Below are 26,195 nucleotides of genomic sequence, written 5' to 3' on the forward strand. Positions count from 1 at the left end.
TTTGGGGCTTTGCTAAACGCTACACATCCATATAGAAATGACGGACGAATTATATTATATTAACATAAAAAAAATTGATTTATAAAATCTTCGTTCATGGTTCGTTTGCTATGCAAATTTATTACAGTCGTAAAGAGGCTAAGAATATTCTCGAGGTAACGCCTGCCCTAAGACTGGACTAAAACCGAATAGGCGCCACCCAATACCGTTTGGAGCATACAAATAAAAAGTGTTGAATGAGTTTTATTTCCGGTATCCGAAATAGATGTATATAGTATCCTGGTGAATACTACCATCAAACTACCACCGTGATGCTAAACCCTTTAGGCTCTTAAGGCATGTTGAGAAGCGAATTGCTTGTAAATGAATAAACACTACGATTTGTACGGATACTTGATAGGGTTCGTTGTTGAAACTCGTCCTTTTACATATTTTTTTAACTCTTTTTTTTTTTAAATAAAATTGATAGAAAAAAAGTTGAAATAATTCGGATATTATAAAGGTTGTTTTGATTAATATTCTATAACATTTAAATATGTTAATACTAGCAGTTAAGACCGGATTTAGTTGCTACCCAAATCAACTATTTAAAACAAGGTATTAAATTAATTCGGAGAAAAAATAGACATTTTAGAAGTAGTGAATATTTCTTAAGAATTTTCAGTTATAGATATATAACAAGGAGGATTTATGGTTTTTTTGATCTCCTATAGTATCGATGGCTTTTGAACCTATAGTATCGATGGTTTGTTATTCCGATTCAAAGTTGATCTTATAAGTTAGTTATCTGTTTGCCTACACAAATAATCGTAATTATATGGCTTTAATATAGGTCCCACTTATCATCAAAAAATTTACTCATATCTTTAAGACTAAATGTTTATTGAACTGATAAATAATAGTTAAGTATTGGAGATCTGATAGTAAAATTTTGTTTATGTTTGAAAAACATTTTGACCGAATTAAATATCTTTAATTCATATTATACTTTTCTGGTACGTGAAGTTTAACATACCCAGTGAAATCTTCTTCTCATTATATAACAACTACTAAGTTTATCACTACATACGTGGAGTAAATGGAGTAGGCTAATACTTATTTACCAATTTTGATGGCAGATATAGTAATTACAGATCATTAAAGAAAACACTAGTAGATTACTTTTGTATTCGTTAAGTGGCATTAAATACTTTGATCAGATTTTTTATACTATTTAAAAAGTTTCACGAAAGATGAAAAATACTTAATAGTCTCTCTCAATTTCTAAGTTTTAACAGAGTTTCTTGTACTATTCCGAAACAGTCACATTATTATTAAATGTTCCAATAATATCTATATGGATATATGTCACAAATATTAATAAGAAAGCGCGCCATTTTCGTTTTTCTGTTAAATACATACTTTTCAACAGCTATCAGTATACTGATCTGACATTATATTTATATTATGAGTTATTTATTTATTCACAGTACTGATGTATATATCAATAACATACATAAAAATTTTAAATACTTTAAAATTTAAATACTCTAAAATTTGATTACAGTTGTTTAAAATTACCTGATCGAAAGAAGTCAATATAGCTTTACTCCCAGCTTTACTTAATATTATATTGCCTATAATTTCTTAAATTTAATCATAAAATACCCATCCTTGATGACTTCAAAAGTTGACACCAATGTACGATTAAATAGTTAATTTGAAGGATTGTGGGAGGTATATGCCCACAATAAAAGACTCATCGATGTATGAAATTCAAAGTGAATTAATCTCGAGCGACAGTGAATTTTCACTTTAAATTTTCACATTTTCCTTCAATTTATCGAAAAAGTTTCATAACCATGCAGCATGGATGAAATATCCAAAATATAGAAGAAAAAAGGAAAATAAGATTTTTGGAACATATTCTCACAATTTATGATTTGCTGGTAGTAATTCATTTCGCTATACTCACTAATCCGCCGGGAGGAACCCTTGCCGGCAGACGTGCAGATTGATGGCATCAGGCTTTGGTCGCAGTTGAATGTAGCTTGTTTTACAGTTGAGTGCATCTGAATGTAGACTAATGGCATTTTGTTGATTTTTTACGATATCAATGAGATTTCAAAGAATAAACGAGTAATGAATTTCTAACGCAATTGAAATACGGTTACAGTTTTCTTTTTTTTCCATTTTTGAGGACGTATGTCTTGCATGTGGCATTGCGTGACATACTCTCGCTTCTTGGCTTTCATGGTAAATGAATTGGATCGGTTTTTTTATTCGAGTTGTCTTTAATGCCCTTTTTTATTATACACTGTGGACTTGTAAAAGTTTTTCTATGTAAATATAGTTGGCCTTTGACATACGCCTTTTACCCATATACGAGTGCAATATTTCTATTATGTCCAATAATTATAGTTGAAAGTTAAAATTTAAGTATACATAATTTAAGTAATACTCCGTTGAATTTGCCTGTGAGTTTTCTCACTTCTCTTGAACCGACTACTTACTCCTTTTGATGTACGTCAGGCATTGCATATATGTAAGTATTTCTAATGATTGTTGAATCCTGCTGGCATTCTATTTCCGAAGTACCACGTTTGCTTCTATAGTTCCACCATTTTCATAAAATCCATTTTTATGTTTTAGTATACAATTCGCTAGGACAAAGTTTATTGTTACTTTTGTAAAAATAGACGTTTAAAGTTTGTCACTAGTTTTCTTTTCTTTAGTATGAATAACTACGCTGATGAAGTAGGAAGTCCATTTTCTGTGATTTCTTTATTGTAAAACTTTTTCTTACAAGAAATACAAGAATTTTATAAATTTTTACAGGGTACCTCACTTAACAAAATTTTAAATATATATTATATCATAAATACAACTAATTTAGACTACAGAGGCACTTTCAGTATATATTCATGGTGTTATTGCAAATTATAAAATACTTTCTTAACATTTTAGACATTTTAAGTATTATAATTAAAATATATTAAAAATCATATAGGTTAGGTTCCTCAAAAAGGAAACTCTTAAATGGATTAACAAAGCAGATGTGAGGCACTTTCATTATTCTCTTCACAACAGTAACCGGAATGGTTAAACGGGTGATTTAATCTTCAAGCATGGTTCCGTAATCGGATATGACCTGTTAATAAATCTACGGCAAGACTGATATTTTTATGGGGCATCTCAGTGAGAGTACTAAATATTTTATTAAAAAAACGTCACCAACTTGCACACAAATGCCTACTTATCTTTGCATTCTTCGGAGCTTTTCCACCTTTTTCACTACACTGTTTTGATTTTTCTTTGTGTGTATGGTGAATTTAACTTTCAACATAATCTTAAATCTGTGAAATAAATTCACCACTTGAACTTAAAGAAATCTAATCTTTTGTGGAAAATCTAAACCATAAACTGAAATTTATTTAGTCACACACGCTACTACTGAAAATACTATGAAATTGATAAAAAATAATAAAAAAATTTTATTGTTATAATTCATTGCTGTACGATTAAGACCTCTCTATTGAAAACAAGAGTTTATATTAAGAATTCAGTTTCTTTCGACAAAACGGACGTTAAAAGTCAATTTAATATGAAATTTGTATATACAGTCAATTTCCCATAATTCGAACTTCTATGACTTGAATTTTTTATAACTCTAACTAAAAACAGTCCGACAGGATTTTAGAGAGCAAATTACATGCAATTCTGCTTCCTCAACTCGAATTTCTCTATAACTCGAATAAAAATATAGTCACGTGTCAATAGGAATATGTGAAAGTGCATTCTATAAGTCGAATTTTGCTTTAAGTATGAATCAATTTTTGTGTTAGGGGAAGTCCCTTTTTCCAAACCAAATGTTTCAATTTCTTCTTTCTTAAGTTGCTGCTTTGTGCAAATGCTATTCGCTGGCAAACAGTAGTCAAACGATAGCGCACTGCTTTGAAAAGCTGGATTTGGCCAATTTTCCACATGGAACTAATAGAACGACAGTTCTTTAAGTTTCTGAAATAACATTGATGAAGACTGTCAATTTATGTAAAAGTGAAGTAAAAGTAAAGTAAGTAAAATAACGTTCAAGCTACTCTTAACCATTATATTATATTAAGCTTTCCTACAGATGACGATATTATTGAGTATTATAGCTCTGTATACATATATCTTACTATAGTGGATCCGATTCTAAGCACAACGGAAAGTGATGCTGAGGGTTCGGTGGATGCAATTGTTCATCAACTTTCCAAGAATGAAGTAGAAGACGAATGATACTACAACTGATGATCACTATAAGAGTTTGAATAATGTGGAATCTCTTTTTACTATAAATAAGAAAAAAATTAAAATTAGGGTTTGGGCCTAATTTCTTAAAATGTAATTTTAGTTTCTTTCAAAAACAAAAAAAAAAAATTCTCTAACTCGAAGTCTCCATAAGTCGAATCCTTTTCCTTGAAAAATGGTTCTTCGAGTTATGGAAGTTTAACTGTAATTGTCATTATCAAATAAATTTTTAAGTAAGTAGTATCAAGCAAAAAAAAATTTTTTTTTTGAATTTTTTAAGTAGTACTAAACAAACAAAGCACCCTTTATATAAATCAATGCTCAACTCAAACTTACTAACAACAACGTGAATTAACTTGTAAAAAACTTTGTTGAAGAAAAATTGTAATGAAAATAGTTTTCAAGTGGGAAAACTGCCATAAGATGGAGCATAATGTGGTTCTAATGTGAATTCCAAGCGAAAGGACTAACAATGGTTCTACCGTGTAGGTACATAGGCGTACATGTGTATACACAAGAAAACAAATGGTAGTTGGAAGTTTTTTTTCTTCTAATTTTAACCCCATATTTTAGCCACAAGTACGTCGATGACACTAAAAACTATATCAGCCACTAATACACATATTAACAAAACAAAAACAAGGGAAAAGAAAAAAATCAAAAAGAACGACAACAAGTAATATGCGTGTTGTTTCCCTTAGTGCGCATATGTTTATGTGTGCGTTTGTGAAATATGTCTGTGAGTCCTTGTACATATAAAATAAATACACAATTGAACACGTATAAAATTGTACTTTTTATTCAGCACCACAAACAAATATCAACGGCACTTGGCTGCCATTGCGGTCGTCTGTCGTCGCATTGCGGTTATGCTCGGCACTATTTTATTTATGGAAGGACTATTATGCGCGGGTGGTGGCAACGGTGGTGTTTGTATTACTGGGGGAAATTTCCTTTTTCTTGCTATTTGTCGCTGTGACTATAATTTCCTTTACAATGTTTTTTTTTTATTTTTAGTTGTACATATTTGAATTGTTTGACACGCAACTTGTACAATTTGGGCGTGTTCAAATACGCTAGCATAGCGCATTATAAACACATACAAAAAGGACACTATTCATTTGTATGCGGTTGTGTATGTGTGTCTTTTGTTGTGTGCACCTATCGATAAAAGGTGGTGGTGAGCGTTAGGTGGTAAGTGGCCTTTCGACTCTCTATATGGTATATACAGCATTATGTCTTCTTATTAGCTTTGTTGTTGTTGTTATTGTCATTGTACTTTTGTTAGTGTTTTTACAAAAAAAAAAATTTATATTATTACATTCATTGTTGTTATTTAAACAATTTATTTGCTTTAAGCTACACTTTTTGCGATATATTAATTATTAATATAACTACATTGTACATGAATTTGTACAAATATTTTATAATATAAACTTGTTTGGCAGTTATGTGATTAATAAAATATAAAATTTATTAAAGGAATGCTATATTTACAAACTAATAATTAACTACCAAATGTGTCTCAGCAATATTAAAAATTATAAAAACATATAAGTTTTTAATATTAATGAGATCAAAGGTCATAAGTTTTAACAAAATATATTTTTAAAATGCATTACTTTCGCAATCTCTAGAAGGTTCTTTCATATCAATATTTAATTATTCAATAACTTCACATCAATAATCTCTATTACTATTATTATACTCGTATTTACCATTAGAAAGGATACTGGATCTGCTAAATAACAACAATGTCGTGATAGGACTCACACAGTTCGTGGTTCATTCGGATGCGTTTTTTTTCGTCAACTCGTAGAAGACTAAAAATATTACAAAAAACTTTTCTCACAAAAAGTTCCAGAGCTGCTTCATCATTATGTGGCATCTTCCAATGTTTTCGCTTCATACAGTAGTACAGGCAGTGTGAGTGACTTATGGTGCGTAAGTTTTGTCTGAACCCATAGTAACACAGATCTTCAGGCTGATATCGTTGTTGTTTTAAACAGATAAAGTCCTTAACAGATTCAAAACTATAGTCGCCAGTAATCGTTTTGGCTTTTAAGCCACATGCCTTTCTGATAATAACCGACATACTTAATTTTGCCTTTATTTTTCGTTAATCTCTTTTTAGTAGATTTTTTTGGTAGCAGCACAGGCAGTTGTAACTTCAAGCTTGCTACGTATGAACTGGATACATTTGTAGAATATATTGTATCATTACGATGAACACTTGTCCTGCGCAAGATCTCTTTCATGATGAAATTGAGAAGCTTACATGATATGGAATCACTTTCTCTGAAGTCTCGCACGGCAACAAAAGGTTCACAGAGACTCGATCCTACTTTAACAGAACTATTGGCACTGTACAACGTTATCCTCAGAGTCGTATCAAATTTACAAGGATATCGAGAAATTACGACGTTAACGCGATCCCTTAAGGGGCTATCAAAATTTATATACATATACATATATATATGTATTCTCTGTTATTAATATATGACTTCTTTAAGTATATATCTCAGTTAGGAAATTTTTTTAATAAATTTGGTAGTGCAATCATTTGTCAATGATGTGAAGAGAGACAGTTCATTTTAGTAATTATTGGAGAGTATCGTAGCAAAATATTTCATTATCACCTTCTAGCTAAAAAAGATATGATTAAAGGTATATTTTGAACCAATAATACAATAAAATATTTTTCTATTTCATTTCCAGCTTAAATAGTTTCATTTTTGTTATGATTTACAACAATAATATGCATTTTTATTACTTGTAATAACGTTCGAAATAATGTTTTGGTTATAGTTCACCAAAAATCGCATAATTTTAACTGCCATTAGTGCATTAATTCTTTATTTCTAACATATAAAGCCTAAAAATTGAAGCTGTGGCACTATAAGAATGTAAGCAGTTACATATGTTTTATAAAGCAATAGTCTTATTAAAGACAGCTAATGTCGACTTTGTTAAAAGGACGACGATACCATGGAATATTACCTATTCTAATTTTAGTTTGTTTTAGTTTTCAGGCGATAAAATATTTAAAGACATTATGTTCCGTGGCACTTTCAGTTTAAGACAGAAGATCTGTTGGGTACCGGTTCAAAATAGAAACATCTTATTGAATATTTCCCGCAACTTCATCAAAAACGTAGTCACAACTAACAGTTCCATCTTTAGTCTGCAATATATACGGCTCTTAAAGGAGGGGAGCATAGATTTTGTAATAAAAATGGCCATGGTGTTTAAACAATGAATGTTAATTAATTAGTTATGGTTATTTTTACATAATTATTGTAAATTATAATTATTTGTATATAAAAATAATAATTTTATTAGTTTAAATTTATTCGGTATAAAAGTACAGTCTTTATTCCATTAGATATGTAGGTTTCATAGAAAAAATTGTAGCAACTTATGTATTTTTGTTTTTAAATTAAATTAATTTGAAGGAAATAAAAATTGTTTTTTAAATTTTTATGTGTTTTTTTATTCATTTCAATATAAGATATAAAACTTATTATTTAAAAAATATTATATATTATAATAAAACAAATTCTTTGTAGGGTAAATTATGCTTCGTTATTGACGTATTGTAGTTTCCTAATATGCATAAATATGCTACTATGGTAGAGTTCTTGTTGTTGTTGTTATTTTTCGATTATTTCTGTCTAATTATTATTGTTAAAAATCAAATAAAAAGATTTGTTTGTGAAGTAATAAACCAATGAGAAGCAAATTGCTCACCTAACAAAACTTAATTAGACTTCAATTTTACCCATAATTTGAATTTCAATAAAGCTAATAAAGCTAATATTTGAATCCGTTTAATTGCATATCTCGTTTTGTATACATAGAAGTATACACACACATATATACACATAGATACACACATACAAACAGACATTGTATATTTAAGTAAATTTGAATTTGTACATATTAACGAATGAATATTTCAGTACATTTCACTTAGAAGAGATACACGTGAATATTCGTAAAATAATTAACGATGGGCTTGGGTGTGATGAATAAAAATAATAATTTTATTACAATAAAAATATATATCTACTCGTTTGGATATGAGTATCTAATCAGGTGCTATAAGGTGGTAATTACAAATATTTTTATTATTACTTACTTTTGTAAATTGGCACTTCTAATTGATGGTTACAATGTTAAAGGTTGTGTATGGGACACACATGTATATATCACCAATAAATTTTTTAATTAACACCTTTGAGATAAAATGTATGAAGATATATATTAATTATAGAAATTTTTCAATTTCTTATGCCTTTCTATTTATGAAAGCTTGTTATAAGGTATTAATTGTAACAAACAGTTGTATAAATATACATAGTTGTACCATATCTATATTGTGCACAGACATATTTGAATCTTTATCTGAAATTAAAACGGGACGGTTTGACCTACTTCACATTGCCTTGTCAATAATAAATGGAAGACCCCTTAGGATCGTTGAGAGAGTTATTTACCTCTACATTTTTCAGTTTGTCAATAATAAATGGAAGACAATTAAGTTATGTCTGACTTTCGGATTAACATGATCCTCATATAACAATACTAGATCTTGAGAACTTATTAAAAGGGTTCTTTTATCTCGGAACATATTCTCGGCTTCTCTCTGATCACTGATATATTGAAATCCACACAGAGAAACTAAGCATTTCTGTTAATACTCGTTGCGGAGTTGTGGAAACTGGAAACAGAAAAAAATAACAATTAAGCATTTGCTCTATAAATACCCGGCTTTAACCTCCAGGAGAAATAGTTTTTTAGGGAAATACATTTTTTACAGTTTGTCAATCTGTTTTACCGATAAGATCGAAAGATCTATTAATTTATATAAATTCGCCGTGAATTCAAGGATTATGTGAATTCAAAGGATCATTATGATAGCCTTACCTAACAGGAGTCTTAGAAAAAGTATTTGAATATATAAAAATATATTAGGAATTGTTAAAATTTGTTGTTTATAAATAATAAACAATAAATGTTTGAATTGTGTTAAATTTCGTTATATATCTGTATATATTAGTTTTATTATTTTCCTTATAATTTTAAGGTGTATTTTAGAGAACACATTAAAGGTATTAATAAAAATTTTTTTGTTAGCTTTTACTTAATTAATTATATTCTAAATTAACTAATATTTTTCACATATATTTCAAAATTATTTAATTCAACCGGAATTAGTAAGTGTTACTAACCCACCTTAGACCCGTATTTAAAAATGAATTTTCAGAAATATTTCTTTTCGCTCTACAGTAAAATTTATTAGTCTATACAATAAGTACAGTTTTAGCTTTCCTTCCGGAAATATTGTCAACTGCAGGTATTATCTATAAGTATCCGTACCGATGCATCGCGATGTATGCCAACATATAAAGTATAAAATCAAAGTAGATTAATCAAATGATTTGAAACGTTATGATTGCTTGCTAATTTATATGAATTATTGTAAATTATAACAATTTAATTTGTAAACTGTTAAATTAAAGCAGAAATCTCTTAAGTGTGCAATTAACAAATACCGTTTAATGGATAAATAATCACAGAACAAATGTTAAACAATGCAAATGTACCAGATAATTGTCATAAAATGTATACAAATTAAAAAAAAAATTATGGAAAGAAAGTGTCGTTTACATATTTATAATTTTATTTTTATTTTCTTTATCACATTTTTTAATCTTAAATATTATTAGTTGATTTAATTTCTTTATAAAAAATTTATTTTAAGCACACTTTGGCTTACAGATATTCTTATTCGTATTCTTTAATATTGCATTGAAATTCTTTAGATTGAAATTCTTTAGTAATGGCAGGATATAAAAGCAATCACCACACCTCAGTGGAACAGTAAATAGCTTCGCCTCGTGCTCAGATTTAAGATACGTTTACTTCCGCCATTTGGCATTGCATTGAGCATACTTCAGCGTAGCGTCTTACTACGTGGATATTGGAATTTCAAACATCCAATAGATTCCCTTTAATGTAGTGTAAATTTCGATATGAACATTGTGTGTAATCTGGATTTTAAAAGTAAAGTTAAAACGGTTAACTATTTGAATTTCCGTTTAGTCAGAGTAGAATTGTAAAGGAAATGTTTTTTACTTTACCGCTCTCAATTAATCGGAACCGGCAAGATTAATATTTTTCTATTTTGTTGTCGATGTATAAGAAAGTTACAGTCTTTTTCAAAAAGAATTTAAAAAAAAGCTATAAAAGGGCAATCGATTATGATCAACTCATACTTAGTAATTACTTACCAGTTTCCACTTAATACTAGTTTTTTGTCAGATGTCATATGAGATACTAAAATAGCAAGTATTTGATTGTATGAATGGTTGAAATTTAATAAAAACTAGATTGATATATATTTATATCTTAAAAACTAACTGTAATTTGATTGAATAATCATTTCTTAATTAATTAAGTTTATATATTAAACTCTTACTTATGAAAATAGATTTTAATTGTTATAAGACATGTGTGCTTTAAATATACACATAATTGTATTATTACTATTTTTATTCTTAGGGGATGTACTATTGCGACCGTCGAGTCTATTGTGCCTCCTTCTGGGTTTAGAGTAGGTCTCTAAGCCCTGTTGCGTCAGTAAAAAGTAGTATAGAACCTAATTTACAGAGGTTTATTGCCTCTTCCGTAAGAATATGCATTCCTAGAAGCCTATTCCGTATGTGTATAAGCGCAGGGTATTCTAAAAGCACATGTATACTCAGTCTCGTAATACACAATTGTACTGTACATATAAAAAATATTTACTAAAATAATTAACTACATTTATCTAATACAGTTCTGTATGATTTTTTTTTATATACATGAACTAAAACTAGAAACCTGGAAAAGAATATTAATTTCTTCAGCATATAGTATTTATTTATATAAAGATTGACTTGTTGTTGTAGCTCGCGGAGATATGTTTGCATAGTATTTTTTCAGGGCGGTGAACGGCACTTGTTCATCGAAGTCGACGATTGATTCTGGGATATAAACCCGATTGTTCTTGACGTGGCCTTGCATAGATTAAAACTTGTCAATTGTCTGTACTGTTTAACAATGGATCTTCCTACTAGTCTTGTGGTAATAATATTTTAATTAATTAAACATTGTATGAAAGCTTTGATAAAAAATCACACCCTGTCATATAAGATAGATACATTAATCTATCTTATAAAACATGTTTAGCTTCTTTTTTTTCATAAGTTAGATAAGATTATATCGGTGATTCTAAGGTTCCACTTAGTCCGATTGCCCTTTCGTAACCGTATAAGAAATTCCAAGGTTTAGAAACCAAGTTGAACCTTTGGTAAAGCTCTCTCTAGAAAAGAATTCTAGAATTACCCAAGATTCTCAAAAAAGAAATCTCCTAAAATAGTAAATCCGACCGCATAAGTGGTGGGTGGTAACAAAGCAGATGTAAGACACTTTTATCGTCTCTCCCATAAGTGTGACAGGAATAATTTAACCGGAGATTGGCTTTTTTAGTATGGTTTCTTATCCGGCTACGACCCATCAACATCCTATCATAAGACTGGTATCTTTACGTTTACTTGTCAATTGTGATAAAAGTCAGAAATAATCCAAATAGCGTACGTAGTTATAGTGCTTAAAACAAATGTATAGATATTTATATCATCATTTTAAATTATCTATATCAAATTATTAGGCTTGATTTAAATCAATGTAGTTAGTCTTTTCATGGTGATATTAAATATTAATATCTGTTTGTTAATTAATATATTTTATCTTTATTTAATAAAATATAAAAGGTATTAAAAGACATAACCCAAAATGAAGTTTAATGTAAGTTATTTAGTTCATAAGTTGAACATATATTTTTATTTGATGATTCAGTGCTTTTTTTGAGTAGAAGTTATAATATTTAAGTATTTTCCAAGACAGTAACAAAAAAAATTTCATAAAATTAACAACCGAAAAGCACGTATTCCGAAAAACAGAGTTAAGAGCCTTGCAACCTTTCGACTACTCGAAAACATTTCGAGGCTAACCAACAAGTTTTCATGCCCACAAAAAGTAAATGCCTCGCTAATAAAAGTGAAGGCTACCATATTGAATATGGCAACCACCGAAGGATACACCTTTCGCAAGCTTATCGCGTACATTTATCTTACGTACAAAATCCCGCAAGGAGTTACGTACCAGTGTGGAATAAAGACCAACAAACATGGTGGACTCCCACAGAACCATGGCGAATGTTAAAAAGAATTTTTATTATTTCGCATTTTAATTTTTTTCCTTTATCTTTTTTTCTTGCTTTATAATTTTATTTTTATTATTATGTGTACGTGTATATAATGCTTATGTTTATGATTATATAAAGGCAAAAAATGGTAAACATTATTATGACTACCAATGGCACTAACCGCTCCAACACTGGCAGCGATGAAGTTAACGATAAGAACGACCAAGTTTAAACGCTACGGGATACTATCAACAGCAAAAAATCAGCACAACCCTCATTGACCAAAATATGAAGGAAACAAACCAAAACAAAAAATCAAAAAAAAAAAAATTATCATGAAGTAAAATAAAAAGGAAAAGCAAAAAATTTAACCGACGAAAAAAAAGGATAACACAAATCCCCCAGTGGCGTTGTGAATTTCGCGCATGTATCTTGGATGATAAAAATAAAATTCCATTTTATTGGATCGTATATACGAGTATCGTAAGATACGTAAGCAAATAACTTTATCCCCAAAAGAACAAGATGGTGGATTTGACGATAATAGTAGTCTACCTTACATATAACATTCAATAAATGTTTAATAGATTATTTAATTTCAATCTACAATATATTAAATATATTGTGGTAAACCTCTTAATCATTGTTAGATGAACTACTACCAGAAATCTTTTAATTTTTTCATTTTATTCTATATTATATATGCGAGATATATAAAATGAGTGGTGTTAAAGAAGTTAGTAATTGTTAGATGATCTACTTCAAATAATAATTCCTTTAAACATAATCCTTGCAATTACTAACAGTCGTTTATTCTTTGTAATCAGAATGGTAGGAAACCGATATATTGGACTTTATATACATTTCTTTATACTTTATATACATTTGAAATTTCAATGATTTGTTTTCTATACTATAATCCAAATATTTGTTTCATTTTATCTCATAGCACATATTATATTTGTGTATTAAACTTATTAAATAATAGTTATAAATTACCATATTTGTTTATATATTAACAAATACTTTTATATATGAATGCATAGGTATGAAGCACAAAATTGGTTTCGTATAGTACTTTCTAACACTATATTTTATGTTAATTTGCACACAAACTGACAGTATATCTTCAAATTAACAGTCGACAGTTTTGAAAATAAGATCTCATAAAATTATTTATATAGATCCTTCAATAATTCAGTTTTAATTCGAATTAAGAAGTTTTTGAATAATTTCTAAAAACATCTTTATCAGTTTGTAGAATATTTTAGATGTCATTAACTGTCTCAAAAAGGATGGCAAACAGAGCATATGGTGATCTCTTTATACTGATAAACGTGTTCTCTTCAACACTTAGTATTTTTTAAGTCAAACTGGATTGACACTATCATATTCTTACTCTGGTACCAAGCCATGCAAGTCCTTAAACGATATCGGTAGGGATCAAAAAATATTAAAATTTTAGGTAACGCCTTGAAATTATTATATATATATCAGCTATAGAGATTTCTCTATAAACAGCACTTAGACTTTGCTTATGTTACCCTCAAAAATGATCGATATCAGCTTTGGGATCTTTCTACGAACAGTACTTAGACTATGCCTCAGTGCACTGCATCTTTAACATTCCAAGATCACGTAATATACGTCCTCAATTATTCCAATGAAAATTAAGCCTTATAAAAAGCTGCATTAAGTAAAACTCTACTTGGGCGTGCTTGCTATGCACCTACTGTTTGAGATCTGATATGATATTTTTAGTCTCTCTGCTGGTAATTAGATGAGTTGTTGTAATTGAGCTTACCGTTTAGCTATTTTATCACTAATCAGAATTTGATGACGAGTTTATTTTCTACGTTACTGATTGTTTGAATCCATAATCAGTTTATACGGTAGTACATACCATAAATATTTTCTTTAGTACATATTATAGACAAAGGTTAAATGGCAATCTCGTGCCTAAAATGACGCTTAAATACTTTATGTAGAATTTGGAAGGTGAAGAATTTGGAATGTATTATTCTACACCTTGTAACTTTACTAATTGTTAGACAGATTATTCTGGAAGTGAAAAAAATTATGGCAAAGAAAGTACTGGTAGTAAATAGTTTCGGGTGTTTCACTTAAATTTTGGAATACAAGCATACCACTCGAAATTTTATATGAATTAGAATTATTCTGTTTGATCTGAGTTCAAGGGTCATTTATTGAATTTACTTCAACACTATTTCTTCCTTTTTTTCTATTCATGTGCCGATAATTTAAACCTAACAAATCATTTGTATCTAAGACAAGTAAATTGCACAATTCTATGTTAGATTGCAGTTCAAAAGGTGAATTGCAGTTTTGCATATTGTTTACTGCATTTTACCCGTACCGCAGATAAAAGTGTTCCAAAACGTGAATACTCAATTCGAATTGGAGTTTTTGTGAAAGAGGCAATAAATATGGGGTATCACGAGGTGTAGTAATTGCATTTTAAAATCTTTGAATATTTCACTACATTGCATGAGTTGCAGGGTATCTTTTTTGTCATTGCCAATTGCTATACGTTCAATTTGTATTTTATTTTAAACTCAATCGATGGACACCTCAATTGAAGTTGTATTCGCTCACTCATTTCACGTGAAAACGGCGAAATTACATGTTTGGAATGGCACGAAAAACACTACACACTTCAAAGTCCTCCAACGGTCAGTTTTTGTGCCTTTATTCAAGTTTTTTTTTAATTCGGACCTTTTCGTATGTCTCCTCTAAAAAACTGTTCCAAAATGTTTACACGACCTTTGTATGAAAATGCTTATCCTAACTTTTTTTTAAGAAGTGAGTATGTGTAGAAAAATTCAAAATAGTTTCAAATATATTATATTTTATTATATTTTAAAAAGTACAATTCGAATTATACATTCAATAATTCTTTAAAGTTGCTAATAGCTTTGAAAAGGGATCTTTAATTCTTGGAATAATTTTCTTACATATCACACTCATATATATATCTTAGGCAATTGCAAATGTGTATTAAGCATATATGTCGTTGATACCACTAGCATGGACCAAATATTTTATTTAAATCATCTTGTATGAACAGTTAAATACAGAATGGAAAAGACCAACTATATATAATCATCTGTAAATAGTGGATTTCTCTCTGATAGTATAAAATTGAACGATCTTATTGATATTCTTGTTAAAAACATCAGTCTAATGGTAGACTTACAGATATGTTACTATCGATTTATGCTAGAAAGCTACATATTATATTTATCGCTAACACCTTCTTTAAGTTTCTTGCCTATTTTAATGTATACTATTTGTGAGATCTGAAAGCAAAGATTATGGAATTTACTAACTCAAAACTCTCTTAAAATACTCTTTAAATAATACATATTTAATCGGAACTCTAGATAGATTAATGTAAATCAGCACATAAGTATTCATCTAATATGATCAAAGGTGTTAGAATATTAAGAAATAGAAAACTTTTGACTAGTTAAAATAACTATTAAGGAGAAATACACAAAAATATCAGAAAAATATGGATATTATCATAACTACATAGATTGAATGTGATCAAATGAATAAATTCTAGTACTTTTATATGGTTACCTGTGGTGAGGGCTTAACACCATGGTGTTCTCTACACACGTATCAAGATAATGTGCCCATTATTAACATACGTATTGGAAAAAATTGAAGTTATTGTGTGTGCATTACTTCTTCCTTCTTACGGAGCAGTGTCCCTTCAAACCTTCGCTATTTTTGGGATCGCAATACCCGCATAAAGAAGTAATTGCGTGAATATAACTTCTTTTTTATTGAGGAGTAAGGTCCTTCGCTATTTTGTGGGTCAAAACATCTGGTTAAAGAAATCATTATATAGTTAAAACTTCTTCCTTATTGAGGACCAAGGTCCCTATAAATCTTCGCTGTTCTTTGGTTCTAAGCATTTGTTCCATTGAATAAATGCATATCTACATTAAGTGGAAGCCTAAATGCTAATACTCTTTCTAGATAACATTAGTTGTTAAGTACAGCCAGCAGGGCATTTCCTTACGTAGCCAGCTTTGTGTTCAGGACAACAAAAAATATGGGCAGCTTTCTCCTGTGGTACCAGGTACACAGCTCTTGTGTGTTGGCGGAAGTAGAAACACCTTTGGTCTACTTCAAAACAGTATTATGTGGTGTAGTAACAGTATTAATGGATTCTAGTCGTCCCTTAATACAAAAATGCTTTACGAAGGGAATATTTTGATTCACATCTTGAAAGGGAAACAATCAAGCGAATATTAAACTTATTTTAAATTAAGCTACTTAACTTTTTTTTGTAACTATTGTCATTTTAGAATGTTCCTCTACAATTAGTAGAGGAGTTGCCAGATGATTTGCTGAATATTTTATTTTCTACAGTACCAAAGTGTGAGTTGAAAATTTTTTCTCTTACAGAAATCTGATTTATTGGAATAGATAATACCATAGATTTCATAGAATCTCTTAAAGATGCTTAGTATGTAAACACACAGACTAAAGTGATTTTTAGAATCACGGAGAGTATTGTGTCAACTAGTTATCAAAGTAGACTTTATTAATTGAAAACTTTTTACCAATAGTATCAGTACCTATTTAAATTAGAATATCTATACTTATTTTAATTAATATTATTTATAGGAAATAATAAAACAAGTTACTACAGACCTTATCGAACTAAGTGAGTTTGATTTGCCATTAGTCGTATCTACCCTAATTAGCCTATGTATATTAGTAATAAATTAATATGAATTATAACTAATGGAAGGGGTCAATAAATATATTATCATTGATTAAGGGAAGTGAATTAAAAGTTGTGGTATGGAATAGTATATTCACTACGGCAATAAGATACCACAACAGATTTTTTTAATAATTGATTTAAATGGATTGGATTTGCCATAAATCGTTTCTAAATAAACTAGCCTACGTATGTTAGTGCTTTAAAAATCAGAATTAATGCTTGTGGTAGGAAATTATATATTCACAACTAACCTCATTGATCAAAATGAAGAGAATATCATATATCTTTAGTCGAATTTACTTAAAGTACTCTTAGTATAATAGTAAAAAATTCATTAGAATTACAACTTGTCCAAGGGAAGACAAGTACATAATGCATTTCATTGATCTAAGTGAAGTGCATTTTCCATTAGTCGTATCTGCCTTAACTAACCTAGGTATGTTAGTGATTTATTAATTGAAAATACAACTTTTAGTACGAAATAATATGTTTAGTATGATAAGATAGTATAATAATACTTATTTAAACTATTTATGATAATTTTATCTATTTTAATTAAAAAATAATTAATTAAAAGTAATGAGAGTAATATAGAATATAACAATAATTAAAAGATTAGTTAATTCCATTGATTAATAAAATAATTGTTACAAAAATCTGTAGTGAAAGACAACCGATATAAACAAATGCAGTTTAGTGCATACTCCCCCCGCTCAGAGTAAACGAACCTAAACACTTTTGCTTTAAGTGAACAGAAATGCCGTGCTTTTCTGCAGCGAATGTTAATGCGTCACTAAGCTTGCAGCACGCCATTATACAAAATGTTGGGCATGAAAGCTGGTGAAGGCATGTATCTGAGATTAAAAAACTAATGTAAAAAATGCAAAAAAAAAAGATTAAAAACCGCAAATAATAAAAGAAAATAAGAAAAGAAAGTTAAGAATCATATGTGTCGAACGCAATCTGTAAAACATTGCATGAGCAAAAACTGTATTACTCGGTTGGTATGCAGTAAAAATGCAGAAAATATAATGTAAATCATGATTTGCTTTTTATACCACGTTCACACTATGCCTCCACCTAAAATCTTAATCATAATATTATGCACCGTAGAGTACTATACGCTTTATATATGCTTTATTTATAACTGGAAATGGTCACATTATAATACATAGTAAAGTTAAGAAAATATAATGTCATAAAGTTTTGGAGGCCATTCCTAAAGAAAATATACGATAATATGTGATTATAATAAAGTCTTTGAAAGTTGTTAATTGAATTGGATGTGAAGGGATAACTTATTTAAAGAAACCTAAAACTTATAGTATTGTGGCAGCGTATTGTTAGGCTAAACCTTGATCAATATATTTCATTAAAAACAATAAATAAGATTGTTAAAATTATTTAAAATTATTATTTAAAAATTATTTTCTACAAGAAAACAGAATATGATTTATAAGAAATAGATTTATGACAAGCATTTTCTACCATGGTTACCTAATTTTAGTAGTAGAACTCAGTCTTGGAGCAGTTTCATTTACTTTATATTACTTAATAAGTTCCTAGGATGATAGCTAAACAGCACCACTATTAACAATCCGTATGATATTTAGAATGTGGCAACTAAAGAATACTTGAATAGAGAACAGCGATTTTCGTTTCTTGTACAAGTACTCTCGGAACTATTACAGCAAAACACAAGTACGTCCATGTATCGATATGTACCGATATAAGTAAAGATAGCTTTTTCATTTGTCAATATAATACTTTTTCATTTTTTAATATAGTTTAGCTTGCATAATCTCATGAATTCAATTTAAAAATTATCACGTTAATTCGACTAACGACAAGTAGGACCGTTCAGAAATTATTCACTTATTCATAGTTAATCATATAGTTTTTATAATGACATATACATCCATATTTTTTTTTATTATTTTAAATAATTTTTGCCGGAATGGATATTTTAGTAAGACAACAGTTATCTCTAGTTTCTTTTCAACACGGATCTTTACTACGTTTTTCCAAATCCATACTCGTATTAGATGAATACTAAACTTCACAATATTCGGTTTATCTTTTCGACTAAAAATCGGGGTTTATATTTGGAAATTGTATTTCTCGTAATTTGTGTAATTTTTGATCACCACTCAATGTACAAACTGGACATAACTGTTTTATAGTTCAGAAGTGAATTATATTCGAATATAACATAGCGTTATTGAAAAAGTTACTCAAAGTCACTGAAAAAATTTGGGAAATAAAAGACGTCATTTAAAGAAGTATGAGTTCTCTTCCACTAAAAGACAATGAATCATGTCATATGGAGATCACTACAATGTCAAAGGTATGTGAAATATACTTTGAGTGCGTCCACATTATCTATAGCTCTAGAGAACCTGTTGTGAAGTGTTCTTGTAAAATAATAAAAATATTCAATAAAGAAATTATTTTATTCACTTTATTTACAATGTAGAACTAATAAATAATTATGATTATTAAGATTATATATTTCTATATTTAAATTGCTCGCATTTTATTATCATGCTTTCTCTTTTTCTACCTCTTCAATCTATTCTTTCTTGTTCTAATTTAAATTAATTAAATAAATTTTTATTTAGGTTTTTAGTTTTATATGAAATTAAGTTATTATTTTCAAAAAAAAATAAAAATTAATTGAAAGCTTAAATTTAATTTAGTTTTAATATAAATTTTTATATTTTTATGAAATATACTAGTTTCTATTAAATATAATAGTCACTTCCGTCAGAAAATTTGACGTTAAATTACAACATACATTTTTATTATAATTTTAATCGTATTATATTTTAAAATTTTTTTATAATTTAAATTAATTTTTTTATATTTTAAGTAAGGTTTTTTTTATATATTATTTGTAATTTTAAATGACTTAAGTTTAAAACTGCTATTCTTTAGTAATATCAAAGCATTTGAATTAAATAAAAAATAAATAAATGTATATAAATAATAAATAAATATGAGTATTTACAAACAATCATCTTTTCTTTAATATGAGTAAAAAAAACTTTAACTCTTCAAATATCGCAAATATTTATTTAAATAAAGCAGCGGGCATAGCTTTCAAAGAATTTATATTAAAAATATGTAAGCATAAAATAAAATATTATAAAAAAATTTTATTTTTTTATGCATTTCAACTTGATATACAGATACGCATATATAAATAAGTAAATACATATTAGTGTATGTATAAATATATAATTTTATTATTTTTTTTCAGTTCAAAACCGCACTTGTGAGTTAACATTAAAATCAAAAGAGCCCCAACGATTCGAACGATAAGAACTTCGTACGCCTGCCATGTTTAAGTTTACGTTAAGTTAAGAAAGGAGAACACATAAATGCACCTTCTTGCTTTGATAAGAAATAAAAGCAAAAAGAAAAAGAAAAAAAAACTTAAAAAAGTCGTTAACTGAGGAGTATTATTAAAAATGGCGGCTTCTATTTTTTACAATATTTTTTTCAATACACACTTTTGCATTAGTTGGGCCGTGTTCGTGTTAATGGAAATTTGCACACTTCCACAGTTCGCCATTAAAATGCGCCAAATTTTGATGGAGAAAAACTTGTGGCTGAAAAATATTTCTATGTTTTTAATTTACATTTATATTGAATATTAAAAAACTGTCAATTATTTTTAATTTAATGTAGCTAGCACAATAAATAATAATATTTATGAAAATAATAAAATTTGTGGTAAAATTTAGTAAGGTATATACTTAGTTATAATAATTTAGGATTACTTAGGCGCATCTATCGTTAAATATATTTGAAGGGTTTTATAGATAATGATAAATTATTATGAAAAATATTTGGGTTCGTCCAAAAGTTTATAACACCACTAAAAAGACTATATAGAATAGTTAGGTGAAGTTGAGGACTGAACAAATCGTCCCCAATAAGTTACAAAATCTGTCTTAACTCCATATTCGGTATTATTTTGGGTAGAAGGATGGGCACATTAGAACCAGCTGATTGTGTTGATAAATACAAGTACCAAGTATGGCCAACACCAATGGTAGAAATATCGTCGAGAAGGCCACGCCTGGATCCATGTCATCCTATATTCTAATACGCCGTTAGAACAGTTTCTTAATCTAGAAATTTTCGCTTTACTTCTATGTTCCAAGTTCGAGATTCTGCATTTGGAGTATAGGAACTATTGACCCGGCTGCTGAGAAAATATGAGCCCACAAAAAATCATATATATAAAAGAAATATTTTATTTCTATTACTATGATGTTAATCGATATTAATCGATTAACTACCCATTTGTCTGTGTACTATACAAATTAGTATGTATAAAAAACAATCAGGTTTTCAATTCTGGTTTATTTTTTTTAAGTAAATAAACTACATTATAGTTGACAAGCACAATGTCTTGTTGGTTAAATTGAATTCCTTACAACATTCCAAAATCATAATAAAAAATATTAATTTTATTCAATGTAGGTATGTGCAAAGAATGTTTAAAAAATTGTTATTTATAATTTTTGTGACTACTTCTTCTAAAATCGTTCTTTGCAGGCCTTATGTGTGATCTTTATGTTTAATTTTTATTCTGCTTTGGACCTTTATTTTATTAATTAATTCAATGGAATATTATCTTCCATAATTATGGAATGAAAAACTAAGTAAAACGCTAGATTATTATTTGTTAAACTTTTTATTCGAACAATCCCAATGAAATCTCATCATCCTGCGATAGCTCTCAGATTTATACGTCAAACAAAAAACAATTAGGATGGGTTACTTAACGTTTTTAAGGATCGAAAATTGGTATATAGAGCTCCAGAACCTACTGTAGCTATAGTAAAAATGAGTCTCTTTCTCTTTGAGCATCATCTTCTAAAATAAAGAAGTCAGTTTATAAAAATCTAGCATAGTGACAGCTAGTTGTCTTGGATTTTAATCAAATTTAAGTATTAAAATTGACATTATCAAAGGATTATTCTTTACAGAATTAAGCTATATGTTTTTGTTGTATTACTTAACTAATATTCTAATAATAACTAATTTCATACAAGAAACATATTCACCACTATATATAGCTAATAACACTATATAAAGTATTGATATGAATTCTATATTTGTAGAGTTTTTTAAAGAAGTAATTTAGTTGTGTGTTATATCAGTAAGTTTCACGATAGTAACATAATGACGACATTATTCTATAAAAGCGGTCGTATTCTATAAAAACAGCCTTAGTCTTTGTTGCTATTTAGGCGAATAGGCACCATCGTCTTAAGGTAATGAATGAACTTCATTGAAACTGAAACCAAGTCACGTATTTGATTAAACATGTCCGCTACCATGTTAGACACTGAATTGAATATCCGTTAAACAGAGTAAAGGAGGAGAGAAGAGCAGCCAACTTACTTGTCCACTAAAATGATGGCTTAATTGGAGTCATTATTATAAAATTATATTGTTTTTATTTTATGGTGATGATGATAAAAAAATGAACATTGAAGCTTTAGTAGCTATCTATCACAAGAGCTTGAGTTTTCAGAACTATGAAAAAAAAGACGAGAAACTTGACGAGCAAACTAATAAAAAAATGTATCGAAAAGTTGCTATTAATTTTAATATTAAAGAAGAAAAATTGATAAATGGAAGAAACGTAGTGTTGCTATAAATTTTAATTAAGTATCGATAAAAGCTTTAAATATATTTAATAAAATTTTTAATTGTGACCATTTATCTATATTAAGATATTATTAGTATGGATCAGATTTTTACTTTCATTGCATATAAATATATTTCTAAAGTAGATAAATTTATTAAACTATTATAAATTTTTTAATTTAATGTTTTATTTTATTTATTTTATAATCTTCTTTTTTACGAACAATATTTAAGTCTTAAGAGTAAACAATATTGATTTGCAATACATATATCACTGCATTGATACTATATTTGTAGCGTATAAACCATTGAATAGTTATCATTTTCAAAGAAATTGCCTAAATTTGATTGTTATGTATAACTTCGTAATAGTGTTCTCTTAAGTGTACTAGAGAGTTTATTGCAAGGTACATTCAATGAATGAACTATTCAATAATTTAAAAGTTGTTATTTATTATGGTTGTATGTCCAACAGATTTAGGTATATATAAATCCTTTCATTTGTAAACCTCTTCTTCAATATTGTAACCAAAAGAATTGTATTTAGAAACGCTTTGATAAATATCTCATATCTGAGTTCAATACATACGAAAAAAAGTAATTATTTGTACAATATGAGTACCCCATAAGCTTACGGATATGGAAATATTTTTTGTTTATCGACTCGACTTCTATATTTTAAAACATAAGAATTGTGTCTCACAGTGTTTTAATAAATGACAAAGGAATGATTACCCTAAGAATATATACGCTTGTTGTGAATGAGGACTTTCAGGAAAAAGAAGTATAAATATAATATTCTTACAGACACTTTTTTAATTATCAAAACTATTTCAATGGTCTATATCTCTTGTAGAGTGTTTTATGAATGATTATATTACGAGGCATTCAGTATAAAGGCAACTCCACTTGGGTTACCGAACATTTATTTGGTTGGTTATGGACATTTATGAGACATAGGCGCATTTGATAGAACCTTCGATATCAGTATTGGCATAAGCACAATTCAGATTTCTCTGACACGTCGATTTGAACATTCGATTCAAATTATAGTAGATTCATTTATATTTGCAACTTTTCCCAACACTAGATGCCAATGTATTTTCATCATCTAAATATCGAGAGATATAAATAATAAGTTATATAATTTACAAGATATAAGTTGTAAGCTTGATGAAAGAAACGACTAGTGGTGATTTTCATACAAATATTGTCAACTTGTAAAAATATCGACAACAAAGTTATATACGTATTGTTACATAGTGTAACAGAAAAAGTTGCTGTTCTTACTGAAAGTCGTTGTCAGATGGGCGTACGCGGGATTTTGGAATTGTTCTTTGTCGGCCATTGACGAAGATTAACGTATGATAACTTTTTCAATTGGGCAGCACGAATTGGTGTAATCTGATTTTAGCACCTAGGACAAAAATTTCGTGGCCTACTTACGCTATATCTGGAACTTATAACTTAATTTATAGTAATAACTACAATGTATCTAAAATAATATCAGTTCTTGTACGACAGTCGACTTCAGAAAGATATGTATTTGCAGATTGTGTTCGCTAGGTCTATAGAAAGTAATATTTATTACAAAAAAAATAATGTAGTAACATATCAAGTTATTTTATTTCAAAAAATGATTTTAAAGAAAATTGTATTAACAAAATAAATTGAAATTTTTAATAAATAGCGATAATTCTTTATATTCCAAAAATCATTCCCAATTTTTCTGCCCTATTATTCTTCAAGTAGTTTCTAAGTACCAAATCATGAAAGCTATTACTTGATTTAATTTTAATTTTATAAGTTAACTTTAGAAAATTTTTAGCTTTCAGTTAGTTTTTTCGTAATTATTTTTCTATTGCTTTTGGTTTCTTTCTTACTGTATAAGAATCTCTATCGAGATCTCTTGGTGTAGAGCTTCTTTGCGTTGGCACTTTCCATAACTTTTTCAATTTTGCAAGCTTGTCCTGGTATGCATATGTTATTCTGAATTGATTAAAGGTTCTTAAGTTTCGAACAGACATTCTGCTACCGTATCGTTTTGTCGCTTCATACATTCGGTTCAAAAAGTCAGGCATTTGTTTTTCAGTAACCCAAGTCTGTAATGTTGTCGGTATGGAAATTCCAGGATCGTCAAAATAAGTCAAAACAAAATGTACCCCTGGCTCATCAAAGTGTGTATAGGGCATAATAAGCATATAACTCCAATAATCCCTTACTCTTATCAAAGATTTATTCTCGGGATAATCTGGATGTTCAATACCTCGATTTGCTATCAATATTATATTATGTTCTCTATCTATAACGTAACGACGGCTGAACACATAATCACGATTAGCAAAAAATTTTGGCCATTGCATCTCCCAATATATAAGATGAGAATTTGCGTAATGTTCTGGATCAGTTTCAATGATATCTAATTTTACGGCAGTCTGATCCCATTCTTTTCGATAATCTAAATCAGTTTGTACATTTAATAAATCCATGGCGTTTATATCATCATAACTTGCATACACCTTGTACGAGTTCCTGTTGCCTGACTCATCTCGTGTCCAAATTGATAATTCGTTCTTATTTAAAAATGGTCGCCAATGATTTTCATCGGCAACTTCGATCATTGCTGACCCATCTTCGACACTAGATCTTACTTCCAAATTATTGTTACAATTCTTAATTGACAATGTACCAGAATCAGATACACACTTTTCATTACCAAGTGAACAATAGCAGTATCTCATTCGTTTCGTTACGCAATCCTGACACCTGATATTCGAGGAAAGGGTGTTAATAAACTCGATATCCTTAGAACAATAACCAAAATTCTTTACACTTAGGCGTACATCTCTCCAGTTGACGTTTTCGTTGGAAACACCGATAGTAGCCAATAGAGTAAGCCCTAGAGCGTATAATATATTTCTGCGTCGAAAATTCTTATCCTTTACTTTTCCATGAACTGAGTGACAAATATCTTTAAAATGCTGATATTCATAAAACCGTCGGTAAATTCTGAATATATATTGCAAACGCTTTGTACGTTCTGTTATTAGTGAATTCAACTCAAAGGACCACACTCGCAAGGCTGCTCGATAATTATTTCTTAAGTTTAAAGCAAATCGGGATATCAACATTATGACACCTGATTTTGATACGGGTTATGTTGTGTTATAATGTATCCTGTAATTCATTTTATCCAAATAATTTGCATTTTGTTAAAAAAATTTTGAATATTTT

The 26,195-nt window shown here is 28.8% G+C and overlaps 1 protein-coding gene across 1 annotated transcript; it reads right to left on the reverse strand.

The window, feature by feature from the left end:
- Positions 1-24,811: 24,811 nt before the first annotated feature.
- Positions 24,812-25,702, reverse strand: LOC119674165 (stAR-related lipid transfer protein 7, mitochondrial-like). The gene has a single exon (XM_038085291.1). The coding sequence runs from the start codon at positions 25,700-25,702 to the stop codon at positions 24,812-24,814; it is 891 nt and encodes a 296-aa protein (XP_037941219.1).
- Between the last annotated feature and the right edge of the window lie 493 nt (positions 25,703-26,195).

This window comes from Teleopsis dalmanni, chromosome 2 (assembly GCF_002237135.1).
Source record: "Teleopsis dalmanni isolate 2A chromosome 2, ASM223713v2, whole genome shotgun sequence".
Lineage (NCBI taxonomy): Eukaryota > Metazoa > Arthropoda > Insecta > Diptera > Diopsidae > Teleopsis > Teleopsis dalmanni.

Coding starts and splice junctions, on each gene's coding strand:
- LOC119674165 (XM_038085291.1), bottom strand. CDS start 25,702: ATGAGATACTGCTATTGTTCACTTGGTAATGAAAAGTGTGTATCTGAT.